Consider the following 16,297-nt stretch of genomic DNA (forward strand, 5'->3'; position numbering starts at 1 on the left):
AGTTTCCTGTATTCCTAGCAACTCGCACTGGAGTGGCCAGAGAGAGAGCAAAGGGGAGTACCACTCACAGACAACTGAAAATCCACAATATGCCAGTAACATGTACGGAATTTACACAAGTCTTTAACATTCCCCCCTCCCCAGAAATCTCAGTCAATGAAACCTATTGTACACAACCCAGCTAAAACTGTTACAATGCCTGCACTGTCAACCCATAATGTTCCAGAACACATAACAACAACAAGTGAAGTTCACCCACATTGATTTCATTTCAAATCAGAACAACATGGTTATCGTGGAAGCGGATGAAGAAAGATGTGTACAAACTCCTTAATTGGTTACTGAGGTTGATGTTTTTATATAGCCTTCTACAGAAATCTGCTCTCAGATAATGTGTTGCATTGCAAAGATGAATCCTAGACAGTTTCACAAATCTGTTTACAAGATTGCGGTACTGAACAGATGCATACTTTCAACAGATGTTAGCATTCAGAATCCAGGCATGGCAGCTTCTTCGAAACAGAGCAATGTTGCTTTTGATAACTAAATCTCACCTAACCCAAAATGCATGCACCTTCAGTTTTTGAGCCTGAACTCTCAGAGGAATGTTGCAGGCTAGGCTTCCACAAACGTGCAGCACCCAGCTTGTACATGGGCTGGCAAGAAGTGAAGATGGGAGCATCTTATTCATATATTGGATGCACTGAAACAATAAGTCTGGTATGGTAGGGAAACACCTGAAGAGCTGAAGAACACCTGAAGTCTCAGTGGTACATGAAGGAATACAAAATCCATTATCTTCCAGAATGTGACTATACAGAGGACAATGCCTGATTGTCACTGTGTAGATCTGAACACGTAAAAGTGAGATGTCTGGGGTTTAGGTCAAACCAGTCATGAAATCTGCTCAACTGAATCAATTCACCCATCATTTTAAATTTAGAGTGAGATGTCCTAGGCTTGTTGACAGGTTTGCTCTCTCGACAGGTACAGCATGTGTTCATGATTCTTGCTTAATTTCCCCTCTAAAGAATAATTTGACATGCAAGAAGTTGTGGGTGGGATGGGAAAAAAGGAGGGAGTCTGTCTTCTCTGCAGAAAAATACACACACAATTATCCAACTTCTTCAAATGCTCAAACAGATGACAAGTGAGCAAGCTCTCAGTGCCACTTGCAAGTTCCAGATTTTAAACAACACACTCTATTTTACAGTCAGTAATAGATCCTCAAGCTTCATAGAGCAGGAAAGGGAGTCAGGAAAAATAAACCCTACAAACACACATGCACACACACATATTTTTTATCTCTTTGAACTCAGAGGATAGCTCTCACTCATAAAGTTCTTCTGAGATAAATGGGTTGTTATTGGAATACAAACTAGGGTTGCAGAGTAGGGGGCATGAATGTTTATGTGCACTTGAGTTCTTTGATGAGTGCCAATCATTTCTGCAGTTTGTTCACCACCTACGTGCTCTCAAACATGCAACACAGACATGCATACACTCCTAATCTGCTCTGCTCCAGAAAAACAGAAAAGCCTAAAATCCTTAACCCTCAAAATAGTGGCTCAATGTATAAGTGAATTCATATCTCCGTGAGAACAACAGAAAATACATGTGATAAGATGAAGATTTGACAGCTTGGGTGTGGTTTGTTTATTTGTTGCAATTCCTCCCCTCCCAGTGCTATTCAAATCTCCTGGGTGAACATCAATATGACAGCACTGACAACCAATTAATCATGAAAATCATCATGCCACACAAGCAGTCCTGGTGCTGGTTTTTAATTGAAGACTGACATCCACCCACACCCACAAACTCCCACATAGACACATGGTTTTTGTTGAGTAAAATAGTATTCTAAGGCTGTGGTTCTAAATGTACAAATGTATGTATGTTTCACTGTCTAAAGACATGGTGATGGAACTACCTTAGCTTATTTTTACAATAGGAATCAGACAAACAGGGATAGTCCTATCAGTGCCGATCAAGCCATGATGGAGAAATGAAATCCTCATGTTCAGTGGCAGGGTACCTCTGGAGACAAAACTATTAGTACTATTCATCACATTTCTTGGTTGCCTTTCTAAAATAAAAAAGACCCAATGCAACTTACAGAACTATAAAATATAAGAGTTTAAAACTAAACAATAAAATAGCAATCAATCTCTGTGATACTAAAAGCATACACACTATAAAAAGTTAAAAGAAAAACTGGCAGAATATAAAATTAACCAAAAAGAAAAAGAAAAATAATAAGTAAAAAAAAACCCAGCCCATTACATGCCATCAATTGGCCAGAAGCAGAAGACAATTTTAACCTGACACCAAAAATATAGTGCAACTTTTTGATACCTTTGCACCCTGCTACTAGGCTTTCCAGAAGAATCTGGTATGTCAGTGTTAGCGACCAGCTGGACCTTTAGTCTGATCCAGCAGAAGTCCTCTTTTGCTTTTCTGAAAAGATCATTTTTAGAAAGTTTCCGGGAACCACTTCAGCACCCTTGTGGAGAGAACAAGAAGTTCTAAATGGATGTAAAACTTGCCCATTTGACCAGAGGTAAGACATATGAGCCCCCCCTCCCGCTCAGTTCAATGGAAGCATGAACTGAGGACATATTTTACTTGGGATAACCTGAAAAGTTGTCTTCTTAAGTACAATATTTGAGAAACCATGATGTGAGAGATTGCCCACAACATTTTGTTAACAGTGTACATTGTACAGCTCTTCTTTTCTTACACTTCAGGACACATAGAACCTCAGAGTGTTTTACTTTCAACCTTGACCTGAACTGCTTTCAGCAGCAGTAGCAATGGCCCATGGTACTGGATGCAAATTGTAAGTGAAAAGATATGCTTTAACAGGCACAGCAGGCTTGCATGGCTTTCTCTTCTACAGAAGTGTAGTGCCAGAGAAACAATTCTGAACAAATTTACACACTTATTCTAGCAGAGAACTGATAATTTATGCTTGGCAAGGGTATAACTCTCCCAGTGCGTTACAAGCGGCTCAGAGTCATACCTTGAGTCAACTGCTCGACACCAGTAATAAAGGCTGCTTGGAAATAATGTTACAGAATCATCTTGAAAGCAAGAGCTGTGAAAAATGTGCCTGAATTTAGCAGCCTAGGAAGCCCAAGTGGACACTCAGAGAATAATCCATATGCCTACGCTTAGCAATCCACCCACAACCCAGTCCCTTAGATAGGGCAATGCAGACTCAAATGACACATTGATTGCAGTTTCATTCTCCACCATGCCTGCCCATGTATCATCTCCACAGCAGCAGTTCTGTTAATTGAGACCAGCTGCTTCAATTCTGAATTATTCTCTCTAGAAATATTGATAGTATTACGTTATGATTAGAAAGCACTTTACCAAATGCCTCTCAATTCTGCACTGCTCAAATGAAGAGCAGCTGCAGAAAAAAGGGGCCAGTTCCCTGAATATACAAAATAAAATAAAGCTTTAGCCACAAAAAATAAAAATAAACTGAACTAAACTGGGTGGGAGAGTGAGAAAAAAGGGGTACTACAGTCAGAGGCAACCAAATGCAACAAAAATCAACTTACACTGAGGGTTTGCCTCAGTCATGTTACCTGTAAATGGGGTTCCTAACAAGAGTATTAATATGTAAATTAATGGTTTACATATTTCACTAGTGCATCAATGAACATAAAATATTGGACTCCATGAGTAAGTTGACATTTGGGAAAGACAAATACTCTTTACTAATCTGCTGCCCAGACTGGACATCAGGGGCTGTAAGGAGGCAACATACTTATAAAGACAATGATAAAGGAAAAGATATTTCTTAAAACCCATTCAATAACCAAATTGTTCCTAAATTCATCTAGAAGTAGAATAGTTCATCCTTTCTTTCTAACAGAAGTTTGTTAGGGATGAAGAACTTACTGTAAATTTTAAAAGGACAAACAGAAAAGAAGCACACATTCTGGTAAAGACAAACTAGTGGTATCATCAAAAGTATTCCATTAACAATAATTCTATTAAATTTCTATTCCAGCCATCCCTGCTAAACACTCTTAATATGGTTAGAAACAGGGAAGTGAGACAGCCTTTCTCAATCTCATTAAGCCTGGACAGGTCTCTCACTGACGCAAAATCTAGTTTCAGAGCATTCCTATGCCAATAGTGAGCCCAGAAGACTCAGCCACCTATAATGAGGGAAATTCCAACTTCAAAGAACAAAGGTTCTCCACAGAAATAATGACAGCCCAGGACCAGATGCTCACATCTGTCAGAATAATGCAACTAGAACAGCCCCATTCTTGTGGTGTAACTTAGATCAGCCCAACCTAGACATTAACTGTATTACATTAAATTACTTTGGCACTACTGGACATTAATTTTTGTTCTTAATTAAAGCGCATGCACACACACCCCTCTTTAATTCCAGTCTCCCCACCCCCAGTCCTGAATTAATAGTATTATGCAAAACACAACCCTAGCACTGACAGGGATGTTTGTTAAACATAATTAAAGATATTAATTTTGCATGGAAGAGAAACCACTGAGCCAAAAACTTTTCTCCCTCCTTTTTCCAGATCTCCCATTAGAAAATTACCTTCATTAGCACTGACTCGCTGAGCTTCTCTCTGTTGACAATTTTTATAGCAACTTTTTGACATGTTACACAGTGAATCCCCAACTTCACAAGCCCTGCAAAAAATAAACAGAGAGAGATATATGGTTAGCAGCATACTCAGTTATCATGCTATGCTAGCATTTTACTCAACCATCTTGGATATTTACATATACTTTTCATGCTGTTGGTCCCTATTTTTTACAGATGTGAATAGCAAAAACATTTAAAACAGGTTCTGCAGAACAGACATATCCAAGCATCATTCTTGGAATTTCTCATGGCTTAATCAGTAGTGGGCTTAAAAAAAGGTTAGTCTCTTTCCATTCCCTCCTGACCTGCTGCTAGATCAACTAGAAGACTAGATTGTTTAAATTATTTGAATTTCAATATTTTTCTTGACTTATTCCAAAAACTTGCAGCAAGTGACAATGTTAAAGTACCATACCAAAACCCCAAAGTGTCTTACAGTTGATCCTATGCATCTCTATTTGGCAATAAGTCCCACTAAGTTCAATGCAGCATTCTTTAAAAGTGTGCCCAATGCCTACAGCAACCAACTGTGGGGATGACAGATAAGTTTCGTTCCCGTATCTGAATTCTAGCTCCTCATGTCACCAGTGGCAGCTCTTCTAAGCACTACAATCTTACTTCACACCAGCTGCTGTGGTGCCTCAAATGATGGTTGGACACTAAAAGGCTGCCTGAATGATTTAAATATCTGGAAAGGGTCCCTTTTTACATTCAAGTTCTCCTTTATCTCAGTTTTGAAAGGTTCACATCACTCTCAGCAAAGTCACCTAACTATCATTCATAGCTCATGAAGCAAAGCACTGACTTGACTTCCAATGTTTACCCCTTGAAGCCTCCAAGTGTTTTGTGGATTATTTCAACAGAACTATCTAGCACAGCAACATTCTTCAGAAACCAGGATATGAAGAAAGTGTTTAAGGTTACAAAGCACCAATCTATATTACTACCTTCCTTCCTGAACTACTCGATTGGATTGCTGTTCCCTTAAGTCACAGAATCAGAATTTAAACTTAGTTGCTCACAAATCAAAATGGATAGTCCTTTCTTGGGCTCCTCTTAAAAATATATGTGTAAAGTTACAACTCTCTTGTCTTCCTGCACGTATAGCCCCAAAAGGCACACTAGGTTCTTGGAGCATCACAACACTATGAAACAGTCATCTTGTATAAGCAAGTGTCTAAGGGCATCGAAGAAAAGCAGCCTAGACTTAGGGTGTGTCACTGTACTATTATATTTTGTTTTTAAAAAATTATAAAAAGAATATCCTCATTAACCATCAATTTGTCAGACATGCAAAACAGACAGACACAAACATGGTGGAGGAAGAGGTTATTAATTACTTACTACCAAAGGGCTGCCTAGCATTCCAAGCTAGCAACACAGAGCTGGCTATTTCTGATCTACCCCCAACTGGGCAATTTCCCACCCTAGAGCCCTTACAAGTTGAAGACTGGTGAAGCGGTGGGTCAGCTTTCCTTAGACACTAGTGCCTGAAAAGCCTTTTAAGTGGCACTCTGCAGAACAGTCAAATATTTCATACTGCCTGAAAAGGCAGTGTTGAAGGCAGCATGCATTGAATACCAGTTACTGGGAATCACAACTGGGAAGAGCATTGTTGTGCTCATTTCCTGCTTGCAGGCTTCCTATAGCTATCTGGTTGGCCACTGTATGAAGGAAATGCTGGACTGATTCAGCAGGGAATAGTTTATTCTTCTCTCTCTTCTGCCCTCCAACAAAATCCACTTTGGATTTAGCAATTTGCTCATGCCCCTAAAAAAGCTTAAATTCTTGTGTTCCATACTTCTTGAGGGATGAGTGAATGTATCAGATCCTTAACTCTTCTTTTAAGTTTAAGCTTAAATGCTGGATCACATCTTCAATATCAGTATCAGCCACCATGTAATTCCCAACTATCGAATAGAATCAGGACATATGTACACAACAACTGACTAGAAAAAAATGGAACTGTTGAATTTCTGCCTGGTCATTCACCTCACACTGTAGTGTAAAACACTATTCCGCAATGAACATTCTTACACTGACCCACTCAAGCAATCCTCCGTCACATAGCAATTAATTAGCACTGTATGAAGCGAGTGATTCAGACAGCTATGTTCACTGAAAGTCCACCCGGATATTTACTACACTTGTTGCTGTTTTACATTTCTGCCTGAAGATTTACTACATTGTTCATACTGACAGCAACAGACATCTGGATTCTATGATCCATTGAACTTTTTGTGGTTTTGTCTGACAATCCCTTACTGTCCAGTCCTAATAAAGCAGAGCCCATAGGCAGGTCAGAGGGACAGGCAGGAAACAGACAATCATGGTTCAAAAGTCTAATTAGGATTCCGGAGAACAAGAGGGACTGGTGGGAGGTTTTTCAGGACCATGGACAGAGCCGAGAGAGCACATTATTTGTAAAAAGAAAGCTTAGACTCAACTAAGCCCTTTTATGCTCCCTGAGCCTGACTAAATTTCTGAGTCTTTACACCCCTGCTGAAGAGTGTAAAGCCTTAAAGGAAGCCCTCTGGCTCAATTCTAGGACACCATCATCTCTTCATGGGTACATGGCAAGCACAAAGCTGTCTCTGATGCTTCAGTTTGGTGGAGTATGAAGCATTTAGAGGTGTATATGCTAGCCAAGTGGGCTTAGGGATTGTAGGGCACCTCTAGTTTGGGGGTTTCTGGTTCAGTGGTGGGGCTGAGGCTTCCTGCCTCCTGAGACAGCACCATGGGCTCCCCTCACACTCTGTCTGGATCCAGACCATTGCTGGACTTTGGCGTCATGACACTTGACACTGCTGCCAGCTCTCTCAGTCCCACCACTACTATGATTTCAGTGACTAAAAAGCCATCTGCATTGCATAAGATGCCCATCCTCTTCAGTTAGATAGGGAGTCATTGTAATAATGCATACTACAGAATGAAAGGTCTAGAGTGCAGTACAGTGGGACCTCGGGTTACAGACACCTCAGGTTACAGACGCTTCAGGTTACAGACTCTGCTAACCCAGAAGTAGTAGTACATCAGGTTGAGAACGTTACCTCAGGAGGAGAATGGAAATTGTGTGGTGGCAGCGGGAGGCCCCATTAGCTAAAGTGGTACCTCAGGTTAAGAATGGTTTCAGGTTAAGAAGGGACCTCGAGAACAAATTAAGTTGCTTTCAAATCTTGACAACAATTCTTACTGGCAAAGATGGTTGAAAACATAACTTCTCCTTGCTTCTGCAGCTAAAGTGTGTAAGCTGATACAGTTCAGCCATTTTCAATACATTTTTTCTTAACTTTGCCCAGTTTGTATACCATACCAGGGAGATTCTCAACACCAAACTGAATACTTATAGGTTGTATTAGGAGGGCAGTTGTTCGTTTGCTTTTGCTTTTGTTTTATTATGTATTTGGTCTTCTCAATTTGTATTTTTATGTTGCGAACCATCTTGTGCTCTTCGGATGAAGGGCAGTAAACAAGTTTAAATAATAATAATAATAATAATAATAATAATAATAATAATAATAATAATGTCATTCTTATGAGTAGAATTTTTTATGGTTTATATATGTGTCTCCTCCCTTTCCTTCCTCTGCATGCCTTCCAAAATCACCCCTCCCTCCATTTGTCTCCAACTGCCCCTGTGCATTTTACTCTTACATTTCTAATTATGGTATTTGTGGGAAGAAGAAGAAGAAGAAGAAGAAGAAGAAGAAGAAGAAGAAGAAGAAGAAGAAGAAGAAGAAGAAGAAGAAGAAGAAGAAGAGTTTGGATTTGATATCCCGCTTTATCACTACCCGAAGGAGTCTCAAAGCGGCTAACAATCGCCTTTCCCCTCCTCCCCCACAACAGACACCCTGTGAGGTGGGTGGGGCTGAGAGACTTCAGAGAAGTGTGGCTAGCCCAAGGTCACCCAGCAGCTGCATGTGGAGGAGCAGAGACGCGAACCCGGCTTCCCAGATTACGAGTCTACCGCTCTTAACCACTACACCACACTGGCAATGTACCACCCCTTGAACGTAGCCAGTAACCAGGATAAATGCCCCATTGGTCCACTGAATGGGTGGACTTTTCACACAAAGCTAAAAGCCTTGTAGATATTATACACTCAGAAGTGGAAAGCTCAGGCCCTGGTGCCAAAATGCAGCCTTCCAACCTTCTCCATTTGGCCCTCAGGACTCTATCAAAGCCATGCCCTCTCTCCAGCACTCATACCTTCCTTCCAGGTCACAATTGGGGTGACTCCCCTGGTGGGGTGAAGCCACAGCAATAGCCTCCCAGAAGCAATACTGCTGCCACTTAGCAGGATATTGAGAGGGGGCAGAGAGCCAAGAGAGGGCTTGTGGTGTACGGCTGGAGCCAATCAAGCATCTCACTGGTACTTAAGCACAGACCTGCTTTGCTGCTGCCTCACTGTGAGTGTGTGTGGGGGGTGGCCCTTAGGCTGATAAAAATTCCTCACCCCTGCACTGGCTTGCTTGCACACAAGCTCGGCTTAACATGCAGTCCTGGCCTACAAAGAGAAGGGGACTCTCAGTCTTTGCCTCTGTCAGTCTTGCAAATCTGTTCAACAATTCCAGCTCCTCATCAAAGCCAATACAAAGAATGAGAAGCTTATATTTTGTAAGAAAATTAGTAAGAGAACACAAGGTCTTTGATCTAGTTCTCTCTGATAAAGCACCTTTCATGTTATCTCTGAGTTCCCCACCTACCCCACCCCCCCACAGTACAAATCCTATAAATCACACTGTAAAAGCACATGAACAGTGGGGGGAAATTACAGTGAAAAACAATTATAGTTTGTTTTGTAACCAATTTCTTCTTTTTAGCTGGAACAGGCACACCTTCCCCCGAAGTGCCTACCCACGCAATGCATGTTTTCTGTTGAGGAATCATTCTAAAAGCAATTCATTTGACTAGATTTCCATTCCACATGGTCTGGAAACTGAAAACACTAGTTCTGAAGTTTCCACTGCTGTTACCATACAGAAATGCTACTGGTAGGTGCTCTAACTTATGATAAGCACACTACGGTAGTGACTCAACAGCTGATGCCTCTTTTGTAAGATAAGGCATCCAAACACCCCTGGGAAAGGACTAAGAGCAACTAATACTGTTGATATTGTAAAAATCTAGTAGGAGAAGGCTTGGGAAACCCATGAAAGCTGTTCCTAGTTTACAAATTAATAATCATTATTAAACGCCGATTGGGAAATAAAGTAAATATTAAGTAAGTGCGGATTGTTATACAGCCATACCAAAATCACCTTCCTGATGCTCTCTCTTTCTTTCTTGTGTTTACAAGTTGTTTTTCATTTCATCCCCCACATACCCAGGAGCTCTGCTGCATAGATATCCAGTGGCTGGGAGACAGAATGCCACAGATCCTGCTATGCCAACATTAGACTATTCCACAACTTTTCTTTGATCTCAACCACTAAGCTTCACTAGGAGCCCTCTAATTTCAGGCCAGGGAAGAAAAGCGGGGCACAGGGAGGGGAGCTAACACCGTCTTTTCATTTATAATTAAAAGCCATGAACTGAAAACTGATGAAAGCTCACTGCTCTTTTCTGCCAAAAGAAAGCAAGAAACCCCAAGATGATACAAAGAAAAGACTGACATGAGTACAAGAATAGCAGGAAGAAGCTTCTCTGTGCTGCATATTCTAATGCTTCACTGATGAATTCTACAGAGGCTAAGTAAACTTCCCAATACAAAGACATTTAAAGAGAAATAGGCCACTCTTTGGAGAGTGTGTATCCAAGAGACTAGCAGTCTGCTCTTCTGCACATTTACTCATGGGTTTGCTCTGAAGTAAGTGTGCATAGAATCATATCTTGTATTAGATTTACTCCCTAAATCAGGAACGGCAAACCTGTGTTGTTGGACTTCAATTCCCATCAGCCCCAGTCAGCATTGTAAGGGATGATGGAAGCTGCTGTCCAGAAAGATTTGAGAGCCGGAGGTGAGCCTCACCTGCCCTAAAAAATGTGATGAAACACATTCCAGCCTTCCCCTTGTTAGGAGGTCATTGAATCTAATCCGACACCTTGGAGCTAAATTTTCAAAGCTGAATTGCAATCAAACAATGGGTTGGATCCAGACTACATCAGTTGAACTTAAGTCCCATTGAATAAATAAAGCAAGTTAGCCATGACTTTAGGCTCACTGAGTGGAATTCAAAGTAGTGTTAAGGAGATCATTGTATCAGCAAAAAGCATTTCTGCTTGCCTAATAGAATGATCTCCCCTCACCTCCCCCACCCCATGTGCTGTTCTGGGAGTTCTCTTGACCCTCCAAAATGGATTTGGCAGAGGTGGGGGGAGTGAGAAAATGGGGAAAGACCCATAGCATTAGCATGAGTCCTTGCAGTGACTTTTGATAATGGAACCAGGCACACTAATTTAAATCAGAACTAAATCAAACTAACGCAGCCTGGAATCAACCGAACAACCCCCTTTTATTCCTAGCTAATCACTTATCAATCATACCAATAAGCATATAGATTTCACTCTTATTCCCCCTTCCACTGACCAGGTGTCCCATCTGCACCAAGGCCAACTGGAGTTTCACAAAAACAAATTTTACATTGGCTACCCAGGTAACTTCTTACTTGATTGGCCCAGAACAGCTGCTTGATAGCCATGTGGTAGTTACATGACTGTCTCTAGAAACAAGCTGTTTTACAGAGGCTTATCTACAATTACCAAGCAGCAAAGGCAAGGATGTTAAGTAGTAGGACAAGTTACAGATGGCTGAAATAAGCCTTCTTTTGCTACAGGGAACACTTTTTGAAAATTTGGTCACTCCAGATTTGTGCTAACAAGGAGCAGAATTTCAGTACTTAATGATTTAAAGACTCTCATGCTGTAAAATAAGGATAATAATATTTACTTACCTGCCTCACGGGGATTCTAGGAGGATTAATTGATTAATCCTTATAAGAACTTTGCAGAAAGAATATTAAAATTTATGCAAAAGCTAAACAATATAGCTTGCAACATTGTCAGTGGAATATAATTTGGAAGAAATATTCTGGATCCACAGTACACTTTTGTTCACCCTCTCTGCCTCTTTGGGATACATTTCCTCCTGTTTTCTTACCTAAAGTTACCATAGGCATGAGAAGAAGCTAGTTTATGGAAAGCAATAATTATTCTTAACTACTTCTGTCCTCTCGTTGAGTCAATGTTTATTTATTTAGAGCAACTGTTATCTCAAATTATTGCCCATAAGATTACAGCCTGGTATCAAGTGATACCCAAAATATACGCTGTCAGTTTCTAATTGCACATAAGGAGGGGCTGAATTCCTTTAAATCTAAATAGAAGAGGATAGAACTACTCTACTCTTTAATGAGGTAATTTTAACTATCGGCTCTTCAATGCTGACATGGTATCAGAGGGCTGTTCTGGAGAAATTTTGCAATAAATTGCTTTTAAGCTGAAGCCACTATAATTACAGTTGCATCCAAGCCAGTGTTTGGGAGCTCTGCTGGAATTCTGCTTGGATGCCAAAATTCATACTCTTGCTTAGACAGAGGCAATAGATTAATAGAGCTAGAAGGATCAAGAGCCCTTCAGTTAATTCACCACGGCCTTACTTCAAGGCAGGGACACTCTTATGTCAAGCCTCTCTTCCCCACATCACCGAAAACAGAATCACAGGGTAACTAAATCTTCGATTCACACTACTTGGCTAAGAGCAAGATGAGAGCTTCAGAGACACAATCTGAATTAAGCCAAAACAGCCTCACATAAAAGGCCAAACTGATAATATCAAAGTTCTCATATGCTAGTATCTGAGAATCTATAACAGTCCTTCACACTTGCCTTCCATAAAGAATTCCAACCAGGATAGGAAGAAGATTGGTGACTGTTGAGGAACAGGACAGCTACTGTGGCCAAAATAGAACATTTTCAGCTTCTGCAACAATAAACCTCACCTGGTGGAGGGGGGAAATTATTTAATCTTCAGGCATCTTTATAGGCCTGGGAACTCTTGTGTGGCATCTGTGGGTATGACAGTGTCCTCAGACACAGGGAGGGGAGTTGCATGCTTTTAATTTGTTTTGAGGTATAAAGCTGCTTTGCCTCTTCTGGGGGTGGGGGCTTCTGAGTATCTCCAGTTTTTCCACTTAGATTTCCAAAAGTGCCCTCGTGAATTTGGAGACCTCTGTCATTTCATCTCCACACCTGCTGTAACCCCACTCTCCTATTTGTTATTCCTGACAATGTGCACCTTTTTTTTTGCAATATGGCAAACATACATTATGATTGACAATGAAAGCAGAGAAGTGTGCTTGACAGAAGTATGCTGTCATTTAGGTACTGGGAGGGAATTCACTATAGATCACCAGATATTTTTTCAGGAGCAAATACTGGTAAGGAGATGAAGTAAGGTTTGGTTCAGGCATTATGAATTTCTGCAGAAGAGGGAGATTGGCATCCCAAAGCCAAACCACTTGATAAGCACTAACCTTGGCCAGCGATTGACATTTCCAGGTTCCCAACATGGGAAACTCCTCTGAAGCTTTGAGTTTAGCCCACTATTGCTAGGTTTCGTGCTTCACACCATGAAGTTGATAGGAGGATTGTTCTCTGATCTCAGCAGGATCAAAACATACAGAGCTGAGATCAACTCTATTGATCAGCCCCTTAGTATCTTTCTTATAGTATTTCATGTCTCAGTATTTCTTGGAAATATTTTGTGCCAGTTGAATAGAGCAGAGGCACAGGGTTCTTTACTTTTTGTTTTAGCGTGGTGTCACTCAACTGATCTCTCTCTCTCATACAGCTGCCATATATCTGAGTTTCACCAGACACATCTGGGAATCACTTAGAAAAATGATGTCTGGGCAGATTTTAACTGAATCAGCAAAATGTTTAGGGAAACCCGGGTGTATGGCAAGAAAAGCCAAAATCAAATAAAAGCCCCTAAAGCACCAAAATGTCATGCCATGTCTCTCTCTCACACACACACACACACACGAACTTCCTTATAAAAAAGGAATTTAATTGAATATTGCTTTCAGGTAGAAAACAGAAATACATCTGTTGGGATTTGAGAAATAGCCTGAAACTTCCAGCCAGTTGGGCTTTGATTTTTAGGCAGGTTTCCCTTCCCATTCCTGTGCAAAAGACATGGGAAACTACCAAAACGGAGGAAGTTGGGGCAGCAGCTTTGAAACATCTGTGGAAAGGGGCAGTAAAAACAGGCTGCAGTTTCAGTCTTTCGTCAAACAAAATGACTAAACATTACAGATTACACTTTGTGGCTGCCAGAGTGGAAATTGACTTTTCCACAGATCTGGAGGAGTCTAGGGGAAATGCAACTGTTAATTCAGATTGAGCCAGCTGTAGCATCTGTGAAAGCAAAAAATAAGCTGCCCTACATCCTATCCTAGACACAGAAGCAAGCTCTGTGACCAACTTCTGTCCTCCCACCCCCAATCACTAAAAAAAATGGGAGAATCAAAGTCCATCTGTAGGGGAGTTTTTCAGGCCTCATTAATCCATCCTCTCAGGTACCAGAGAGGTGATAGGAGACACAGCAGAGCCTTCACTGTCTATCCTTAGTAAGGTATCTTTCAGAAACATGCAAGTGTAATTAGGTAGCATCTGGGTAACGAGCCATGCTGGCCTGCCTTGGTCCAGTGATCTACTGAGGAGGATTGATTCAGTGCAAGGAAGAAACATCATGGGAGGGAGAGGCAGCAGGGAGGAGATTGCGCCTCATACTTTCTTTTAATTGATGTTTCAATCCTGCTTACTTCACTTGCAACTTACTAATTTACTCCCTGCCTCCACTTCCCAGATAGTGTGGTTGCTGACCTTGAGCCAGACATCTTGGAGAGTGAAGTCAAATGGGCCTTAGAAAGCACTGCTAATAACAAGGCCAGTGGAAGTGATGATATTCCAGCTGAACTATTTAAAATTTTAAAAGATGATGCTGTTAAGGTGATACACCCAATATGCCAGCAAGTTTGGAAAACTCAGCAATGGCCAGAGGATTGGAGAAGATCAGTCTACATCCCAATTCCAAAGAAGGGCAGTGCCAAAGAATGCTCCAACTACCGCACAATTGCGCTCATTTCACACGCTAGCAAGGTTATGCTTAAAATTCTACAAGGCAGGCTTAGGCAGTATGTGGACCGAGAACTCCCAGAAGTGCAAGCTGGATTTCGAAAGGGCAGAGGAACCAGAGACCAAATAGCAAACATGCGCTGGATTATGGAGAAAGCTAGAGAGTTCCAGAAAAACGTCTACTTCTGCTTCATTGACTATGCAAAAGCCTTTGACTGTGTCGACCACAGCAAACTATGGCAAGTTCTTAAAGAAATGGGAGTGCCTGATCACCTCATCTGTCTCCTGAGAAATCTCTATGTGGGACAAGAAGCTACAGTTAGAACTGGATATGGAACAACTGAGTGGTTCAAAATTGGGAAAGGAGTACGACAAGGTTGTATATTGTCTCCCTGCTTATTTAACTTATATGCAGAATTCATCATGCGAAAGGCTGGACTAGATGAATCCCAAGCTGGAATTAAGATTGCCGGAAGAAATATCAACAACCTCAGATATGCAGATGACACAACCTTGATGGCAGAAAGCGAGGAGGAATTAAAGAACCTTTTAATGAGGGTGAAAGAGGAGAGCGCAAAATATGGTCTGAAGCTCAACATCAAAAAAACCAAGATCATGGCCACTGGTCCCATCACCTCCTGGCAAATAGAAGGGGAAGAAATGGAGGCAGTGAGAGATTTTACTTTCTTGGGCTCCTTGATCACTGCAGATGGTGACAGCAGTCACGAAATTAAAAGACGCCTGCTTCTTGGGAGAAAAGCAATGACAAACCTAGACAGCATCTTAAAAAGCAGAGACATCACTTTGCCGACAAAGGTCCGTATAGTTAAAGCTATGGTTTTCCCAGTAGTGATGTATGGAAGTGAGAGCTGGACCATAAAGAAGGCTGATCGCCGAAGAATTGATGCTTTTGAATTATGGTGCTGGAGGAGACTCTTGAGAGTCCCATGGACTGCAAGAAGATCAAACCTATCCATTCTTAAGGAAATCAGCCCTGAGTGCTCCCTGGAAGGACAGATCGTGAAGCTGAGGCTCCAATACTTTGGCCACCTCATGAGAAGAGAAGAATCCTTGGAAAAGACCCTGATGTTGGGAAAGATTGAGGGCACTAGGAGAAGGGGACGACAGAGGACAAGATGGTTGGACAGTGTTCTTGAAGCTACGAACATGAGTTTGACCAAACTGCGGGAGGCAGTGCAAGACAGGAGTGCCTGGCGTGCTATGGTCCATGGGGTCACGAAGAGTCGGACACGACTAAACGACTAAACAACAACAACAACTCCACTTCCCACTTCCATCTTTGTGCCTTCTGCAACTGCAACCCCTATTTTCTCCTCCATTTTAGGAATTTGGTCATATCACATTTCTATTTTTTGCCATACCTTTCACCTACCAATGCTGATGCAATCAATGGCACCAAAATTAACATTTGTTTCTGTTTGATAAGGATGACCATGGTCCATACTTGTATATATGGAAATGGAAATGCCACCATAGCCACAAGCCAGACCATTTATTAGAGATTTTTGCAATGGATTGGGGGCCAGGGGGGTGAGTTACAGAAGACAAGGCAAAAAT

General features: G+C 41.3%; 1 protein-coding gene across 1 annotated transcript in view; it reads right to left on the minus strand.

Annotated features, from left to right (window-relative positions):
* The window catches only part of BRSK2 (BR serine/threonine kinase 2), a 383,428-nt gene that overhangs the window by 169,894 nt on the left and 197,237 nt on the right, over window positions 1-16,297 (minus strand). The window contains exon 2 of the mRNA XM_060279665.1: window positions 4,589-4,683. Coding sequence (XP_060135648.1) covers window positions 4,589-4,683 — 95 coding nt within the window. The remainder of the gene's footprint in view (window positions 1-4,588; window positions 4,684-16,297) is intronic.

Source organism: Zootoca vivipara, chromosome 1 (genome assembly GCF_963506605.1).
Source record: "Zootoca vivipara chromosome 1, rZooViv1.1, whole genome shotgun sequence".
Lineage (NCBI taxonomy): Eukaryota > Metazoa > Chordata > Lepidosauria > Squamata > Lacertidae > Zootoca > Zootoca vivipara.